Source organism: Zonotrichia leucophrys, chromosome 3 (assembly GCF_028769735.1).
Source record: "Zonotrichia leucophrys gambelii isolate GWCS_2022_RI chromosome 3, RI_Zleu_2.0, whole genome shotgun sequence".
Classification (NCBI taxonomy): Eukaryota; Metazoa; Chordata; class Aves; order Passeriformes; family Passerellidae; genus Zonotrichia; species Zonotrichia leucophrys.
Window position 1 is genome coordinate 94,845,093 of NC_088172.1, and position 18,320 is coordinate 94,863,412.

Genomic DNA, 18,320 nt, shown 5'->3' on the forward strand with positions numbered 1-18,320 from the left:
AGTGGTGTGCTAACAAATGAAGCCACACATCAACTCAGATGCTTACAGTTTACTTTATGTAGAGGGACCTTTAAAAGCAGCTTGTTTTCAAAATCTGTAGGCAAACATGAACAGCCGACAATTAGAAATGTGGTTTTAGAGTCTGTGGGGATCTCTATCGAGCCCTCATCTGGGAGCTGGGAACCACAGATAATGCCAGAGGAGGACGAGCAAAACTATGGATGAATTTACTCTGTGTAGCCTGATACTGTGAAAGCAGGTGCAGTGACATGTCTTCATTATTACTTAATCTTTCCATCTTGTAGATATGGGGATTGGGACAATGATGGGGATTGGAACTGTGGCGCAGAATACTGAACTGAGATAATCTAATTTACTTTAGTGTCTGCATCGGTATTCAAACTCAGTTGCTCATGAAGCAAAACAAGAAAATACATTTTGTCCCTTTTCTAAGCCATTTCTTGGCTGTTTCAATTATTTAACTAAGCTTCTCAGTGAAAATAAATGCCAAAACAGCTTTGCAGAAACCTTCCTTTCAGGAAAAAAAAAATTAAAAAAATAAACCACTGAGCACAAAAACATGAAAAAAGGCAGAAAGATGAAAAACTTATTTCATTCCAAGCATGGATTGACTGCATATAAATTAATCATACTACATAGGGAAGGGAAGAGCAAATCTCCCTGAGATATAATAGCGTCATGTATCACAAAACAGATTCAGGGCACACCATGGTGGAACTGAGCATGAGTGACAGCAAAGGTGCAGTGCTGTGGCAAATGCATTTATGATCTTAAAAAGAAATAAATCAGCATTTGTTGATAATTACCTCTGAAAAGAAAAGAAAAATAACTGCAGGACTTAATAGCATCTGCTGCAGTCAGTCTATGGTGGAGTGCTAATGCTTATGATGAGGGAGGGGATGCTCTGCTTCCTGCAGAGATCCAAGAAATGATGATGATACAACATGAGAAGAAATGCAAGAAGATGATCTGATAATCAGGAAGTAATAAAATAAGACAAAGATTAAAAAAAAAAAAGCCTTCAGGTGATTTACTGATTTACAGAAAACAAAATCTCTTATTTTATAATGCAAGATTTCTATTTCTTATCATTTAAATCAGAAGACAATGCTTTATCTTTTAGACAAAGAAAAGAATCCTTGTAATGGCACTGTAATGGATATCAAAGAAAGAAGTGTCAAGACCAATAAACATTGTCACAGAGACAGAACTGTAGACAAAGCAGGATCTCGGGGCATCTTTGGACCCTAGGACTACTTTGCCCTAAGTTAAGAGGAGCCAGGCAGGATTTTACTCAAAAATTAAACCATTACTCTCTCCAACAGAAGAAAAACAAAAGCAAACAAAACAAAAAACCCCAAACAAACAGAAAAAAAACCCAACACACAACAAACAAAACCCTACAAATCCAAATAGATACATTTTCATAACTAGCTGCTGCTCCCAACACTTTTTTGCTGGGCATGTGGTCATTGACAACACACCACTTACACCCTTAGTTTACAAATCATCTCCATGGCAAACAAAGCTGTTCAAGCCCGTGAGCACAAATGCACAGTGGATGCTGAGAGGGTGAGTAAAATATATCCTAAGCATCCCTCCTCCTGCTTCTGTTCAATGACTTTGAGGAGAGGTAGGCTTCCTGGACACAAAATTACTAAAGTGCAGCCTGAGGATATATTTTTTTCCACCTACAGGCTTATATGTTTTACTTTGGAGGAAATTTCATCAATACTTAACACTCAATGACTTGACATCAAGAGAACTGCTGCTCTATGTCTTATGAAGTTTTTTGGGGTAGAGGAAGGTACCTCCATCAGTTTTTTGAAGCTCAGAGGTTGAAAACTGAAGCTGTTTATTAATTTGTAAAGGCAATTCTACATTTACAGCTGTGCAAGAGAAGGAAAAAGAAAAAAAAAACCAATGCCTCACTCTGAGCTTGGTGTTCTCGAGATAACACCAGAGTTCAGTGGAATTTCTGAGTTAAAAGAAATCCCATGGGATAAGAGACTCAGTTAAACACAAGGAACTGCAGTGGTTCCTCTGTGTAAAGGTACAGACCTGCATAAAGGAAACAATGCATGGGTAACCAGCCAGCTTGCAGTTTGTATTTGCATTTCATCAAAACTCAGAGCTCCTTTCCAGCACAGCAGGCAGTTAGCTTGCCCTAATTGCTGCCAGGGAGACCCAGATGCTTTTGTCAGCTCTTCAAGCACGGAGAAAGATTACCAGCAGGCAAGCCAGCCATAGGATCAAGGATGGCTCCTAACAGGAGGCTTGTGAGAAATCCTCTAATACTTATGTTCTCCACCAAATGGAAGAAATCTAAACACTTTATAAATCTGAGATCAAGTCAGACTATTCATACACAGGATTATCCTCCAAGCTGAAGAAACAAACACAAACATGCTCAATTAAAGACAGAGCTATCACAACAAACTCTTTTTTGTGTGATTTGTCCAGATCCAAAGCAGTGCCTTGAGCAGACAGGAAGGCACAGCCATTCAGCAGATGTGCCTGCCCACCAAAGGGAGAGGATGTGACAAAAAGGTGTGGGGTCCAGCGTCTCCCACTCTTTGGTGTGGGTTCAACTTCTTCCTGACTCCAGTGGCTCCAGAGGAGGCTGGAGCCCAAAGGATTGCAGCCATTTTACCTACACAGATAGTCTGAATGAAGTAAAAGCAATTACTATTTTTCACATTTTGAAATTACATGGAGAGGATCCTCCATTCTCTTGCAAATTGAATTTCACAAGCTTTCAAAGCAATTTGGCTTAAGCTTGAGAAATAGACTCAGCAGCATCTTTTTATCCAGCAGTGGTGGGGGAGGCCAGTGCCTCTTATCACTGATTTCAGCAGCTGGTTGAAACCAGCACAAATTCTCTATCACCATACAAAATACAATTACCTTTTCTACCCTCCTCATATGAGAGAAGAAAAAAAACCTCTTTGTTTGAAAAACTAGGACTGCAGCTTAACCTGAAATACTTTCTTCTCTTCAGCCGTATGATTTTTTTTTTTAATGAAAAGCCTGATGAATGCAGTTCAGGGCTGTGTGCACTGTAAATCTGTAACCATTTGCTGACTTTTATATATGGTAAAACCCAACTGGGACCCAAGCTTTCTCCTGCCCTGTTTCTGCTGATTGCTGAATTTGAACTGATCACTTTGGCAAAACAAGCAGAGCAATTCCTTCTCCCTAGCAAAAGTCAAAGTGACATTCTGATGGTAAAGGAGAAGTTAGAAGTTAAATATTAATGTTATTGACATTATGTTAGGAGTTTCATCCTCTTTTGAGCAAAAGAATAGAAAATCTGGAGGGAGGGTCCTCCAAAAGTTTTGAGATCCTGCCACAAAAGCAGCCAAATTGACATTATAGGCCTCTGTGTAGGCAACTGTGTCGCGTCCCACATGACTACAAACAATGTTCAAATTCCAACAATATCTGAATCTGAACATTTGTTCAGCAAATTAAATGAACTGCCTGAGATGGTAGAATAGTATTCAGGAAAAGAGAGTCTTATCCAACCACAGATCTATTGCTCTTAATTTGTAAAATTAATATAAATATATTAATATATGTCATAATTATTATTATAAAAGTCAGTGTTCTTTTCTATATTAATATAAAAGAGCCTAAATCTTTGGTCATTTGGGCCTAAATCTTTGATCATTTGCAGGTGCCATACATACATAGCACACAATATTGGGGTCTACCTGATTCCAGGGCCTACCTGGTTGTTAAAGGATGGACTGCAAACCGAGGTGATTCACTGTCTCTTTGCCTATCTTTCATTTGAAATTCTCATCCCAGGAGCTCTTGCATTCTTTCTTTTTGTGCACAACAAGAAAATTAGAATTTTGTAACTCACATTCTCCTCTCAGCTACACTGATGCCCATAACTGAAGTCAATGGAGTTGTGAGTTGTACCACAGTGACTGAGAATTTGCTGAGAATTTGGCTTGGTATATGAAACAGTTATCAAACAGGGTTTTTTATTTGCCAAAGGCAAGGATCTGTTATCATTTACTTTCCGTCCATGTCTGGTGCCAGGATAATACTCATTTGTAAGCAAAAAAAAAAAAAAAAAAAAAAAAATTAAGAATTAGCTGTTTGGCTGCTTTCAATGATACTAATAGCTTTCTGTCCTTTGAGAAACAAATCCTCTCAGAGAAACAAACATTTAGGTGCCATGACAATACTAAGAAACTTGTCAGCACAGCACAGGGCATTTCCTCTCTAGTTCACTATTTACAGTTTCCTCTTGGTCAAGAGTGGCTGCAAGTTGTTCCGTGCAATACCTGCTGCAACCCTCTGTGCCTTCAATGGACCTTTGCACCCCAGTTCCCAGAGCACAAGTGAAAACCAGCACTAAATGAGAGCTTTGCTGCCAGCCTGGGCAGAAAAGGACTGACATCATCAGTAGCATCAGCCACTTTATCCCAGTTCTTTGTCAAAGTCAGGGATGGAAACTTGGAGAGAGCCATCAAAGTTTGTGATGGAGAAAGTTATACCAAAATTTATATTATGCTAAAATATTGACATATCTGAGGTCTGCTTTTGTTTATGGTTATGTGTATTCATGTTTTATGTGCTAGCACCCTGACTCTTCTTAAGTTTCACCAAAACTCTTATAACTACAGGATATTCAGGATATTCTAAGAATATTAATTACTCCTATCTAACTTCTCAGGGTCTTCATTGTCCAAACTTCATCTTTACAAAGAAAGGCCTCGCAGCCCTTAAATACCTTCTATTCAAGATTCCACAGATCATTTCTCTCCCACAGGAAGTTAAATACAGGCTCTTGAGGCAAATATGACAGCAGATTATGTAGGAAAACAATCTGTCAATTATTCATGTATTTTTAACTGTCAGTAGGGTGGTACAGCAAGTGGAAAGAAAAGGAGGAGAGCTGGCAAAGTAATGAGCCATCTTCTCTAAAGATCACCAGTAAATGCTCTGCTGGCCACAAAGGACCACAATTAAGACCATGCTGACATTGATAATTAATGAGCCATTTAAAACCCTCAAATCAGAGTACACTTTGCATGCCCTGTCACCTGTGGGTGAGATTTTGTAGAATGTAATTCACGGGTGCTCTGCTTGCATAGAAATAAAACATTTCATTCATTTCAAATTTTCACTGTTATAGAAAAGTGGCTGAGATATCAGAATCACTGCTCACGGCACATCTTAATTAGAGAGATGAAAGAAAACAGAACTTCTTCTGTAGGGAATGAATGAGAACTAACTGAGATTTTACCTTTAGCTTAGACCTAGGTTAAGACGGCACCAGAACAGACATAATTATTTCTAATTTCAAGGAATTACTTGATTCAAGAAAAGACTTGAAAAGAACATGTTGAAATCCCTTCCAATCCCAGCATTTACTTAAAAACATGTTTAAAGAAAACACATATATTTAAATACTATCTTGAACTGGAATTCCTCTGCATACTGAAGCCCCACAAGCATTATCTGAAAAATCTCATGTACCTTACTCATCAACAATAGATTTTATAAAATTTCCTTTTACACTACGGGAAAAAATAAAGCAACTTCCTTGATTACAGCCAATAGTCAGGAAATGCACCATTACAGTTCTATCTTACTGTTAGTATTTCTAAATAAAATTGTGCTCACACTGTGACTTTCACCTCTGCCACTGCATTTTTCTCTTCTTTGACCAAGGAATGCCAGCAAGGAGTTTTACTCTAAATTCCTATTTTCTCCCATGGGCATAAGGACTCTCCTTGTTCCCTAAGTGAAACACCTGAATACACTTCCTGTAATATTGATCTATTTTTCTTTCTTCAAAGGGAGGAAAACTCTTTTGGCTCCATCTATCTAGGTCATGTGAGTACAGTTTTTTACTGATGACCTTGCCTTGCCATAAGGTAAACTTGCCATTTGGTTTGGTTTGTTAGACACCTGAACATGAGCAAAATTTGCAATGTAATGAACAAAATTTGATGAGCAAATGCATGAGCAAAATTTGCAAGTAATAATTCTGTGGAAAACGTGCTTAAACCCTGAGTACAAGCTGAAATATGAACAGTTATATATTCAAAACAGCAGAAATAAAAAAAGAAATAAATAAAAGAAGGCACACTGTATTACAAAACCATTCTTGTTGAGTTATCCAGCCCATTTTACTACCAACCCAGGACTCTAGAGGGAAAACAAGAATACACCTCCTCTAATGTTCAACTCTAAGCTAAAATCAAACCTAGTTGTTTCTTCAACAATGCTGAAACTTCCACCTACTAAGATGAACAACGTTGCTCAACGTTCATCATTATTATTGTAATATTGCACTAGAAAGAAAATGGAATTGCCATATGGTGGAATTATCATGTCAGACATCTGTTACCTCCCTCTTGTGGAAAAATAAAAAAGCACTTCAGTCTATTCACAGGCTAAGCAAGCTGATAGCTGTTATTAATTTATAAAGATATTTATTATACAAAGATGTTAAGTATTGGATTAAATTAATTGTAGGATTTTCCTTAGAGGCTTACCTGTATAACACTGAAAACATAGATGATGTTCTCTATTTCTGTGTGGACTCAGCACTACAAAAACTATTGCAAAATTTTGAATATTGAACTCAGTTAAGATTGCAGAGGAGGCATTGCCTCAACAGATTTGCAAAGCTTTTCAGACAGTTGACTGAAAACATTGGGCTGATCGCAGCCATTTACAGGTTTATGTCTAATTAGATGAATATAATACACACAAAACACTTTTCAAACACTGGTCTTATTTTGATTTTCATTTTTAAACTTTCTCTTTTGTTTTTTTAAATTTGCCTGTATTTAACTATGAAGAATAATAATCTTAAAAAATCACACAGAAATAGGTTTGAAAAGAAGTCTTTCTTTTTTATTCTCAGTATGCTGTTGCTAAAAATTGAAAAACTATTTTTGGTCATCAAAAATGATTCTTCCATCAATCATTGGGGAAGGCAATAACTACATCCTGACCTCTTCTCTCCTGCATGTGCTTTTAACCATGACTGTCATTTCATAAGGAAAATAACACAACTGCCTTTATGCCTCATTTAACTATAATATTTTGCCATTTTAATCGCTTTAGAAAATATTATTTCTAAGATTATTCCCATGTATGGTGACGTAAGCAACCATCACCCACCCTAGGACAAAAAATGTTAATATCATTATCAGGGAAATATTTTAAGCATTCATGCTATCCTAGTTGCAATTGGACATCACCTCACCATAAAAATGTAACAAAAAAAATGTTTACACACTCAAATACATATGCAAATACTTAATTTTTAGAAGGCAACACATATCTAGCTGCCATCCTACCCTGTGGGATATGAAGGTATTGATAATGCTTTGGTATGGATTACATCAGTTAATTACCAAGTCCATCACACCTACAGAAAATGCATTCAGACTGTCATGTTTAATAACTCTGGGAGCCTGGAATTAAGCAACTAAGTCTTCGTATTAAAGTAAGGAATTACCAGCTTCTCTGAAGGCATTAAGTCTAGATGGATGTCCCTAAAGCATTCAGTAAAATTCCCAGACACTTAATTTTAGAGAATTTGTGGCCTCGTGAAACATGGAGACAGGATCTACACTAATTTTTCCAAAATATGACCTGAAATAGACATAAAGAAGGGGGAATATTTCTCTTTGGAATTCATTAATGCTGGCACTTTTGTGAAAATCACAAGAGAATCTGGACAGGAAGAGAAAAGCAAATGATCTATTAGTCAGCGGAATCAGCTACAGCTACATGGACATCAGAACCTCACTCATGCTGTTCCCAGCACCCTCACAGCATCACTCAGCACAGATAATGATGTCCTGCTTTAAAAACCTGAAAATAATATGTAACTGTCATATGAGATATGGCTAAGGCCATTTTTTATGACTTCATCCTTTTTTTTTTCCTAATTCATGTCAGAATCTTCTCTGAATTTATAGTGTTATGCTGGGAGCTGAGGAAAAAACCTGCAAGCTGATGGCCATTTCAAAAGCCTTGTCGACCTTTCCTCTACACAGGATCCACCCACAAAGTCCCAAACATTTAATATGTGGCTGGATTTAAAGACCTAACAAGATAACAGAGGACCTTCAAGTGTTTTGCTCCCCTTGTGAGCCTCTTTCCTTTGGGATCTGAGGGAATATCAGCACCATGGAATCTCTTCACTCAGGCTTCCTCCCCCATGGTTTCTGCCCTTTCCAGAACTACCTCTACTTGCTACCTGTTCTCCCAAAACCTGGTACTTGCACCACTGTGTTTTTAGAGACAGACACAACCTTAAGTAAAGATGCATCTGAATACATCAAATGTTTTCAGGAATGGATTTCATCCTCAGCACTTCATCATCTCACAGCTGGGAAGTGCTTGGTTATTTATTAATGGAGAGGAATATATCATCAGAGCTTCTGGAGTGGACTTTAAGAAAAAGGTTCCTATTTCTCACCCCATGCTCCTGTGCACTTCTAGGAGAGAGTGGCATAGTTGGATCCAAGGAAAAATTTCAGTTCTTCTTTTCCTCAGTGCAGACACCCCTGCCCATCATTTATGTTTCCTCTTTGGAGAAACTAGCAAGTCTCATAGCTTTCTTCCTTAAGTCCTTTGGAGACTTTACTGCTCCCCTTCACAGTAAAAAAATACCAATCTAATAACTTCATCTGGCTTTTAAAAATGTACATATCTGTGTGTCTGGGTGTGTATAAATATATGTGTGTGCTTGCGAAACCATACTGCAAAAAAGAGACATTTCAACAGAGGTTCATTAAGTGAAAGGAAAACTATGCAAAGAAATAAACACTGCATGCAAAGTTATTCATAACAGAATTGCAGATGTTCTAGGCAAAGAGCATCAAGACATAACACTTAGGAAGTATCTAACTATGAAGTAATGCCAGCATATAAACAAAACATAAGTTTCAGCTGTTCGAATCAACTGTTGATTACTGAATGAAAACAAATATTTAAAGACAAGTTTAGCTAACAGATTAAATTAAATAACTCAATAAATCACAAAGTACTTATTGAGTTATTCAGGATAGACATAGGATGTTGATACTACCCACGGAGAAAAATAGAGTTTTGAAGAAATCTTCTATAATAAATTAACTGAATGTCCCAAGAATTGTTTGATTAAAGAAAATGATCTGCAGCCTGTGAAGCAGGCATGCCTGTGAATGAAGATTTGGTCTTAATAACTGTCAATGAGCAGAAAGGATTCTAAAAATTGCTGTCACCCTTGTGTTTAGAAGAAATTTTCAGTATTTAATACAGTTGTATCACCTACATTTTGAAGAGCTCTGACTACATGCTTGATGTTCAACAACACATCACACAACAGACTCTTGTAATCAGATCCTTGCCAGCCACACATAAAAGCAGGTTGCACGCTGCAACTTGCAGCAATTAGCCTGATTAATTAGATATGGAAAGAAAATTCATCTCCCATGTGCTGTGGAAATCCTTGGAATCCACTGGCTGGCTGCAGCAGCAGGACTGACCCTGCTGCAGTGCACTGGGGGGGCTGCAAGAGTGGCAGCACTTGGAAGGAGCTTTGTTGTGGCAGGGTGCCTGCTCTGGGCTCTCATCACTCAGAGAAGAAGGCCTCACCCTGACTCAATTTGCTTTTCTTTCCCTCAGCTCTCAGGAATCGCACACAAAGGAAACAGAATGTATTATTCCACGCTTTCTGAAAGGAAATTGTGTGAGCCAAGCTTGTAAAACACACACAGCACTTCAATCATAAAAATGCACCAAAGGAAGTGGTTAACGAGATCTTCAGGCTTAGCAGGGCTCCAGAAAGTGATAAGGGGACTGAACGACTCTCGCTTTCTTTTCACGGGAGAACAGAAGCTCTGAGACACAATATAAGGATTTCTATCCTTCAAGGCTACTGAGAATCAGTGACTGTAACACACCCAGCCTTTTTCAGCCGCCCCAAATGCAGAAAAACACATTACAGCCATGTGATGGTGCAGTCAAGGGTCACCAGCTCAGCACCAACCTTCTGTTCCACCTGGGTGAAACAATCCCATCCCTGTGTAATCCTAATGTTTATTTAGTGTGCTGGCAGGCACTGAGAAGGAACAGTGGAAGGCACTGCTCCTCAAACTCTCAAACTGAAGAGTTTGAGAGAGATCCAATTATTTCTTCATGTGAGGACCCTTCCAAAGAAAAGAGGTTGACACAAAGAGTGTAACTGCAAGGGAAATATTTCACCAGCAACAAATCACTGCTGAATTTGTTGTTTGCTCAGCAACAGTTTGATGCTGTCCCATGTTATGCAAAGGGATGGTTTAGAAATATTACTGTCCTAACATGACATGAGCAACTTACTAGGAATAAAGAAAGGCAGCACACTATGAAAAAACATTGGTACCAAGATGACTGCTCTACTAAATTTCACCTTATTTAAAAATGGTAATGTGTCAGAATTTGAGACTGGATAAGATTAATCTGGGTTAAAAAAAACCATAATAAAGCAAATTGTTATAAATTAACTTGGTGATTTAAACGGGAAAGAACAACAAAATTAAAGCAGCAAGTGGCCTGAGATCCTTTTCTCTCCAACTGAACTTAAAAAGAATTTTTTTTTGCAACTAATTAACCAGCAATTTAGGCAAGCATCTTGCCATTCTTTGGATTATTAGCACTGCTGTAATTTCATTTACAAGCAGATTTTTTTCCCTGTGTGTATACAACACGGGGGGTAGTTTCAAAGCAGTGCACAAGGTTTTAGATATATCCCACTAGCTGAACAGAAATTCCATGGTTTGGGTTCCTTTTGGAGGGGCTGGAAACCCATCCCACCTGGATGGTTCCTCGTGAAGTAAATCCACAAGAGAGCCAAAGACAAACCAGAAGTTTTTTCTGGATTGTGCAGTGCAGTAGGAATGAAATAGCATTGCTGACCACATTGAGATGTTTCTGTGCCTGCAGTTTTCCATACAACTGGTTGGGATTTGTCTTTGGTGCTCCTTGGAGCCTCTATGAACTATTCCTCTCCAACAAATGCCAACAACAACAAACAGCAAATCTGATCCTCTGAGCCTGGCACAATTAAGGATACTGTTGGAGCATTTATATATTAAAGTGCTATATGACAAGATTTTCAAAAATATTGATAAAATATAGAAACAATTATGAGTCTGAGGAACTTCTGAGACACTCATCCTAAGCACACACATACACTTGGTTCTTGTTCATTTTTGCTTTTTAAACACAAAGCAGAGGAACACCTGGCTCTGCAATATGCAACAGGAGACCAGGATGGGTGCCAGAACTGACACAATTCAGCTTCTCTGGGAGCTTAATATCCTTGAGATCTTTATGCTGAACCAGATTTGACTGAATTGGTCAAGGAATGCAATATTTATTGAGAGGGACAGACAGACAACCATGAGATTATATAAGTAATACGTGAAGACAATGAAACAACGAGCCAGTTCAGGAGGCAGTTGTACTGAATATTCTAAAGCCACCCTATTTACAGAACTCCAGTACTCCAGCTGAAAAGCCAATATTCAATATGGAAATATTTTGCATTAAAATGGGAAAATCTAATGTGATCAGGTAGCAAATATTAAAACAAAGATTGATAAGTTTAATGTTCAGTGCTCTTTTTTCAATTTATTAGACATCTTGAGTGCCAGTGATTTTGACAATTATGTTTTAAAACAATTAATTAAATTATCAAAAATCACTAGAAGAATCTTAAAATTATTAATATGATTAAGAATTAATTTTAAACAAAAAACATAAAAAACAAAATAAAACAAAACCAAACAAACAAACCCCAAAAAAACCCCCCAAAAACCCCCAAACAAACCAAAAAACCCAAAACCAAAAAACCCAAGGAAAAGTAGAAGGGTTTCACGCACCTAGCTAAATTTCTGTCTACCTGCAATTGATACCTTCACAACTACCAGTTTTCACAGAGATCCTACTGCCAATGAGATTTGTCCTGAACACTCAAATTTCCCAGACTCTGTCAGGTAAGGGACACGTATGGATGCTGAGCACTGGGACACTGGGAGCTGTGGGATTCACTTTGCACTAGTGAGCATCTGTTGAATCAAATCCTCCTGATTTATCAGAGCCCTGGGGAAGAGCTTTGCCTGATGGGGCTGATGAACCTTGAAAGCTGGTATGACCGTCCAGGGAAAGAATTGGAAGCAGATATATGAAAAGAACACAACTTGTGCATAAAAACAGGACTTTGCAAAGCTCACAGCACATAATTTTAAACCAAAATGGGTGGAAAAAACTCATCCTATTAATGTTATCTTCATTTATTTAATGATCAGTGTATCTCCATAAAACATGCTCACATTTGCTGTCCTGTGTAGAGGTCATGTGTATAACAACCATTCTTAAAATTGAATTCTTTCCATGGATAACTCCCATTTTCTGCAGTGCTTGTTTTTATTTGGCAGGTGAAGTCCCTGAGCCAAGCCTGTCATTGTCCCTGCTACAATGAATGCTATTTAAATCTGCTGCTTCAATATATGTAAAGAAGCATACCCTTCACCTGATGTATGCCCTCCAAGGCAACTGACCAAATTTCAGTTCGTTGATTGAGTTCCGCCTGACCAAAAATCAGTGCCTATTGTTCCCAAACATGTAATCATCTCACAGTACAGAGCAATTGCTGGCTAAGTGTTATTGATAAGAACAAGGAGGACTGCCAGAATATGTTATGGAAAATTTAAAAAAGCTATTTTGCACACAATTTTCAGAAATGGTTTCTAGTGCATGAGAGTAGAGGCTGGTCTGTGGATAGGCTGTCATAATCAAATCCTTAGAAAGGGATGAGAAATGAGCATATTATTCTTGATTTACTATCACTTCATTTATGATTTCCAGTTAATACAGATTCACAAAGCCTTGCCAAAGAGATACTAAAGGCGTGATTGGGCTTTCCTAATTCAAGCAAAACCCATTCTCTATGTCCTTTTGAAGCCTTTCAGGCTTCTGCCAACTCTTGCAATTTTTATTGCAAGCCTTGCAGTACTCAGTGTTTAGCTTAACATTTCATCTCCTGGAGTTCTACAACATGAGAATCTTTATTTTCAGTTTTAAAAGATGTTTATCACCTTCATGACTGAACAGAAAAACTTGCAAATTAGATTTTTTTAAAGTGTTAAAAATAAAAGGCAATAAGAAGGAAGAACTTAACTGTATCATTTTGCTGAATAACTTCATAAAAAGGTGATATTCTTAGAAGAAATTAATGATTTCTGAGTCTGAGTGCATGCAAAAGGTTCCCTAAAAATTAGCAACACATATTTTCATGTAAGTCCTGTTTTTTGCAAAAATTAAGCTGGAGGTTTTCTTTCCATGCTTATAAAGGTATGTAAAATATTGAGCCTCCTGCTATGCAGTGTGGGGAGAGCAAAGGACTCTCCTTCCATCCTCAGCTCCCCTGCCAATGGCTGGGGCTTCCCCCAGGTAAATGGCAAAGTGTGGAGCACAGGAAACATCTCACTGCCCACCCAGCTGGTGCCAATTCTGCACCAATGCTTGGCAGAAGATGCAGAATCTGCTGCAGCTCTGTGGCGATCCTGCAGCTGTCTGAAATGCCTGGATAAAAAACAAACCACAGGGCAGTAAAGTGTCCCTCACACAATGGCTGTGAATCTGCACACTTGTTAACACTGCAACAACACAATGCTTGCTTCATGTCCCTCTTCCTCCTGCCTCCTGATTTCTTTTTTTTTCCCTCCTCCTTACCTGATACCTTGAGTTTATTCTATGAGATACTGGAGGCAGGGACTCTCACTTCTTCTGCTTACCCAGTGCCCTGCATTGAGGCTGACAGCTTGGATGCCATTACAATCAAAGGGGGAGTAGGGGGGAGGATTTAGGGCACTAAGGAAAATCAGGCATTCACCTACTACTGACATTCAATAAGCTTTGAGTACCTTTCTCCCCTTAGAAAAATTTACATTCCCCAGTGCAATAATTAAGATGTCTGTCATCACCAAAACACCCATTGTTAAAATGTTTCCAAGCTGGGAAAACCTTCATTTAGAGTCTTCAGCAAAAAGCATTTCTTTCTCAGAAGCACTAAGACCTCCTTCATCTAAAATCATTCATAACAGTATTCAACACACTTTCTGGAAGTCCCATGTGGATCTTGCATCATATATTGCTTTTGTTAATATCTGTGAGGGAGCAGAGACTCCATCAATTAAACATTGTAGGTTTTTTAAAAGAACCTTTTCTATAAATAGAGATTTAAATGATCTTCTTTAAGTATTGCAATCTTTAATTTAATTCAATACCTCTGCAAATGGAGCAAACAATCTCTGACTGATTAGATCATTTGCTTCTATTCTATTTCAGCCATGCACTGGTTTGCAGTAATGTAAGGTTTTTTTCATTAGCAATTGCTGTTCAGCTGCATATTTTCCTCAGTAACCTAATTAATGCTGTAGGGGTAACTTTTCTTCTTGTGCATTACCATATGTCAGTGTAGTTGACACCATTGCAGAGGTTATATATAAGCAAAAATCAGGAAGAAAAAGTAAAGGACAAAAATGAAAGAGAATGAAGAAATCAAAGGTGGATTTTTTTTTCATGACGTGGTGAGTGTCTTCATGTCCAGTGACATTAAGGTGGAAAGTGATTACTCAGCATCCTGCAGGACAGACCCATGGGAATCCTATGGGTCAGAAATTATTACATGCAGGTAGAATAAGAACCAGGTATGAATGAATAGAAGAAATTATGTCCCTAAGGTGATTCAGTATCTTCCCAGGTGTTTGTTGCATGAATAGCATAGCATCCTGCAGACAAATTTCAGCTCTGACTTTAGGATGCTATGAATCTCCCAAAATCAAATCAAGGCCTGATGGCAAACTGTGCTCCAGTGCAGTTCCTGACTAATTAAGTGTATGAAATGACACACAGAGATTCCACCAGGCAGGACATTCAGACATAGATGAAGTCAAGAAGGGCTCATTTATACATTCAGGATGCCCCAAGTGCTGCAGTGATGTTACCATGGAATTCTTTCCTCACAAATGTTGCTTTCAGGCTCCTAAATCAGGAATTTCCCAGCAGATGCTTGAAGTCCTTGCTCCAGCCAGGCTAACAGGTGAGAGAGGCTGGTCAAAACTTTCACATTCAAAAACTTTCACACAAAATTTGGTTTGCAGCCATGCTCTGCAGCTCTGGGAGGTCCTGGAGCCTTCTGGAAGCTCCTCAGGGTGGGCTATCAAAGAGCTCATGGCATTTTGGCACAGCCACATCAGACAGAAAGGGATGAGGAAATGGCACAAGAGGCCACTCAGCCCCAGTGGCAGTGAGCTCCTCTAAAAAACTGAATAGATGTTCTGATAGAGTCAAAAAGGGCTATATCTTATTTCAGGCCTAGAAACAGAAAAGCTTTGGAAAGTCATTTTGCCCTAATTGTTTTGTTTTCCCTCTTCAGAAAAGTTTACACCCCACCACAGTTGTTAGCTTAAGAAAATTTTCTTCCAAAAATATCCAGTTGGAAAATCTCAAAAATAAAAGTCTTAGTGGCTAAACATGCAAATAGTGTGCAAATTTTACTGGGGAATACTCCCAGAAACTGAGGCCAACTGGCAAAGCAATTATACCAGTAAATTCTTGCTGCCTACAGATCATGCAAGGTGACAACTGAGATGGCCCCTGTGACATTTTTCCTCCAAAATTGTGCCTGGGAGTAACATGAAAGAGTGGCAGAGGCCAACAGTATGCTGGGAACTGGAACAGCTAAACTTTGTTTAATTTTAATTTAGTAACATTAATTTAGCTCAAATTATTTCACACCATGTGTGTGTTCTACATTTTAGAGACTTATTTTCCCTTTGGTAAATTTGGTGAAGTCTTAGATTGTGTTGCTGCAAATACTGAGGTCAGACTAGTTGGATAATAGAGTACAAGATACTATTTAAAACAGAATTAAGAACAAAGAAAATCTATTGTTATTTATCAAAACTCTATAACTCACTACAATAACTATTTAAAGCCTCCTGCAACCTGCAAGTAAAAATGCTTTTTTTTTAAGGCTCATTTTTAACTTAAATGTACTGCTTCAGGTTTGCTAAATAACAATTTTTACATTTACTTTGCCATAGTTTTTGATCCATAGTACAAAGCATACAAAAATACTACAGACAGAAAAGCTGAAGTGTCAAATTTGATGCCCCAATTCACTCTGTGACTTGAGGTTTTGCACAGAAAACAGACGACCTGACCTCAGCCTCTGTCTAACCTGCATGTGCTTAATTCCTGAGCAAATGAACCTAATTCAGCACATCCTGTCTCTCCCTCATGGTGCTTTCTGTGTTCCTTGTCCTACTTCTGGATCTCAGGAGTGCAGCTGTCTGTCATGGCTTGGTGCCACAGTGGGCACCAAGCATGTGAAAACCAAAAGGACATAAGAAAAGCTTTTAGCAGAGTACTTTTTTTTTCCTTGGTTTGGTTGAGGGTTTTTTGTTTGTTTTTATCTGTTTTTTGTTTGTTTTTTCTTTTTTTTTTTTTTTAAGAAAGGATAAATATAAAAGAAGTTTTAGGTTTTTAAAGCACAATGTCTGACTGCTGCTACTTAAGATGAAGGTTAATGCATTCACATTCTTTTCTTCCCTCCTTTCCCAATAAGTAAATTCCCCCACATATTATACAGAGATCCTGACAAAAACTGAAAGCTACTTAATATATCACCAAATTCATGAGATGCAAATAGACTCAACAAACAATAAACAACAGCCCATGACTTGGAGCCTGAATATCCCATGGTGCAGAGTGCTCTTAATTCCCTCTGCTGCCATTGCCTCTTGTGAGGAATACTGCCAGAGAAGATGATCAATCATGGAATTAGAGAAAGTGCTAATTCCCTCTTTTCCAGCCTCTTGCAACTTTTTGTCTTCACACCTCCTTCCTGTTCTCTCTTAAAACTGGGTGTCTTTTCTCTCTCATGGATAAAGTCACCACTTCATTTCATTATCTCTAATTCCAGACATCCTGCGTTCCTACACTGAAAGTAATCGATGTAAACCATCAAAGGAAGAAAGGGTACTTAAAAATATGCACCACTACGAAGATGGATGACAGAGCAATGTAACTCAGCACCAGAACAATCTGAACTGGTAGGTTTGCCTAATTTAGAAGAAAAGCAAAGCCCTCACTTTCCCTCAAAATGCTGGTGTGCATCACATCCATGAGACGTGTACGGTACAGAACTTTTAACAGGAACTCATGCATTTCTTTAAGGGGGAACAATTTCATCAGCAGAGGGAATGGGACAAAGGAAGCCACGCTCAGAGGTGGGAAGACATTTGCAAAAGGTGAGGAAGGTGACTAACCTGACCAATGGGTTCTTTGGTCGGAGCCTTTCCTCTTCTGGCGGTGCTGGTGGCCAAGGTGGTGGTGGTTTCCATGACTGACGTGGACATCTCCGACTGCATGGCGGTGGCTGTGGACTCGGTTGTCATAGAGGAAGGCACTTCACCAACAAGTCTCACATTCCCTTCTATCATGATGTTGGCATCATTTTCTGCTGCCATATTCAGAACTTTCAAGCCATTGTAGTAAAGACCAGAGAGCTGGCCTTGGAAAGGGTGGCCGCGTTCCTTGCCTCCAATTTTTATGGTTGCTTGGCTATTGAAGATTGTGAGCTGACGCCCTGTGAAGATAATATTATATACATGCAAAAATGTTGACTGTGAACGCTGTACTCTACACGAGTGATAACAGATTGTCATGGGGTGAAAAATGAGAGCAATAAACTATAAGAAAAGGATTTGACTCATAATTCATTGCTTTTTAATGAGGTGTCCATGAAATGCATAAATTTTGAGAGCGTTTGCATTTTTCTTAATTTACGACGTTTTGAGATTTATATGTTTTTTTGCTAAAAGGCCAATCAAATATACTTGCAAATGTGTTTGGCACTACCAGATATACCCCTCTCCCTTTTACCTGAAAGCAGTGTTAACCTTTTGGTGTGTCTCAAGAATGCCAGGTTCTCTAATTCCTTAAAATAACTTTTTCTTCAAGTCTGCCAGCATTTAAAAGTTTGTTGTTTTTTTTTTTTTTCCACACATAGAGCCTATAGCTTTATGTACAAATGAGTTTATGTATGTATAGACATATACAAATATGTATATACACACAAAGTTTATATATATGCCATCAAGTCACTAGGTCAAGTGAGTTTTAAAGAATTTATGCAGTAATTTTTTGCAACTTTATCTAAGTGAATATTTACATTTTTAATTAAATATTTCATTTTTGTAGTTAAATGTTTTATT

General features: G+C 38.3%; 1 protein-coding gene across 33 annotated transcripts in view; it reads right to left on the reverse strand.

Annotated features, from left to right (window-relative positions):
• The window catches only part of NRXN1 (neurexin 1), a 681,984-nt gene that overhangs the window by 79,624 nt on the left and 584,040 nt on the right, over positions 1-18,320 (reverse strand). For all 33 annotated transcript variants that reach the window (XM_064709393.1, XM_064709392.1, XM_064709389.1 and 30 more), the window contains one exon: positions 17,373-17,692. In XM_064709393.1, the coding sequence (XP_064565463.1) occupies positions 17,373-17,692 (320 nt within the window). The remainder of the gene's footprint in view (positions 1-17,372; positions 17,693-18,320) is intronic.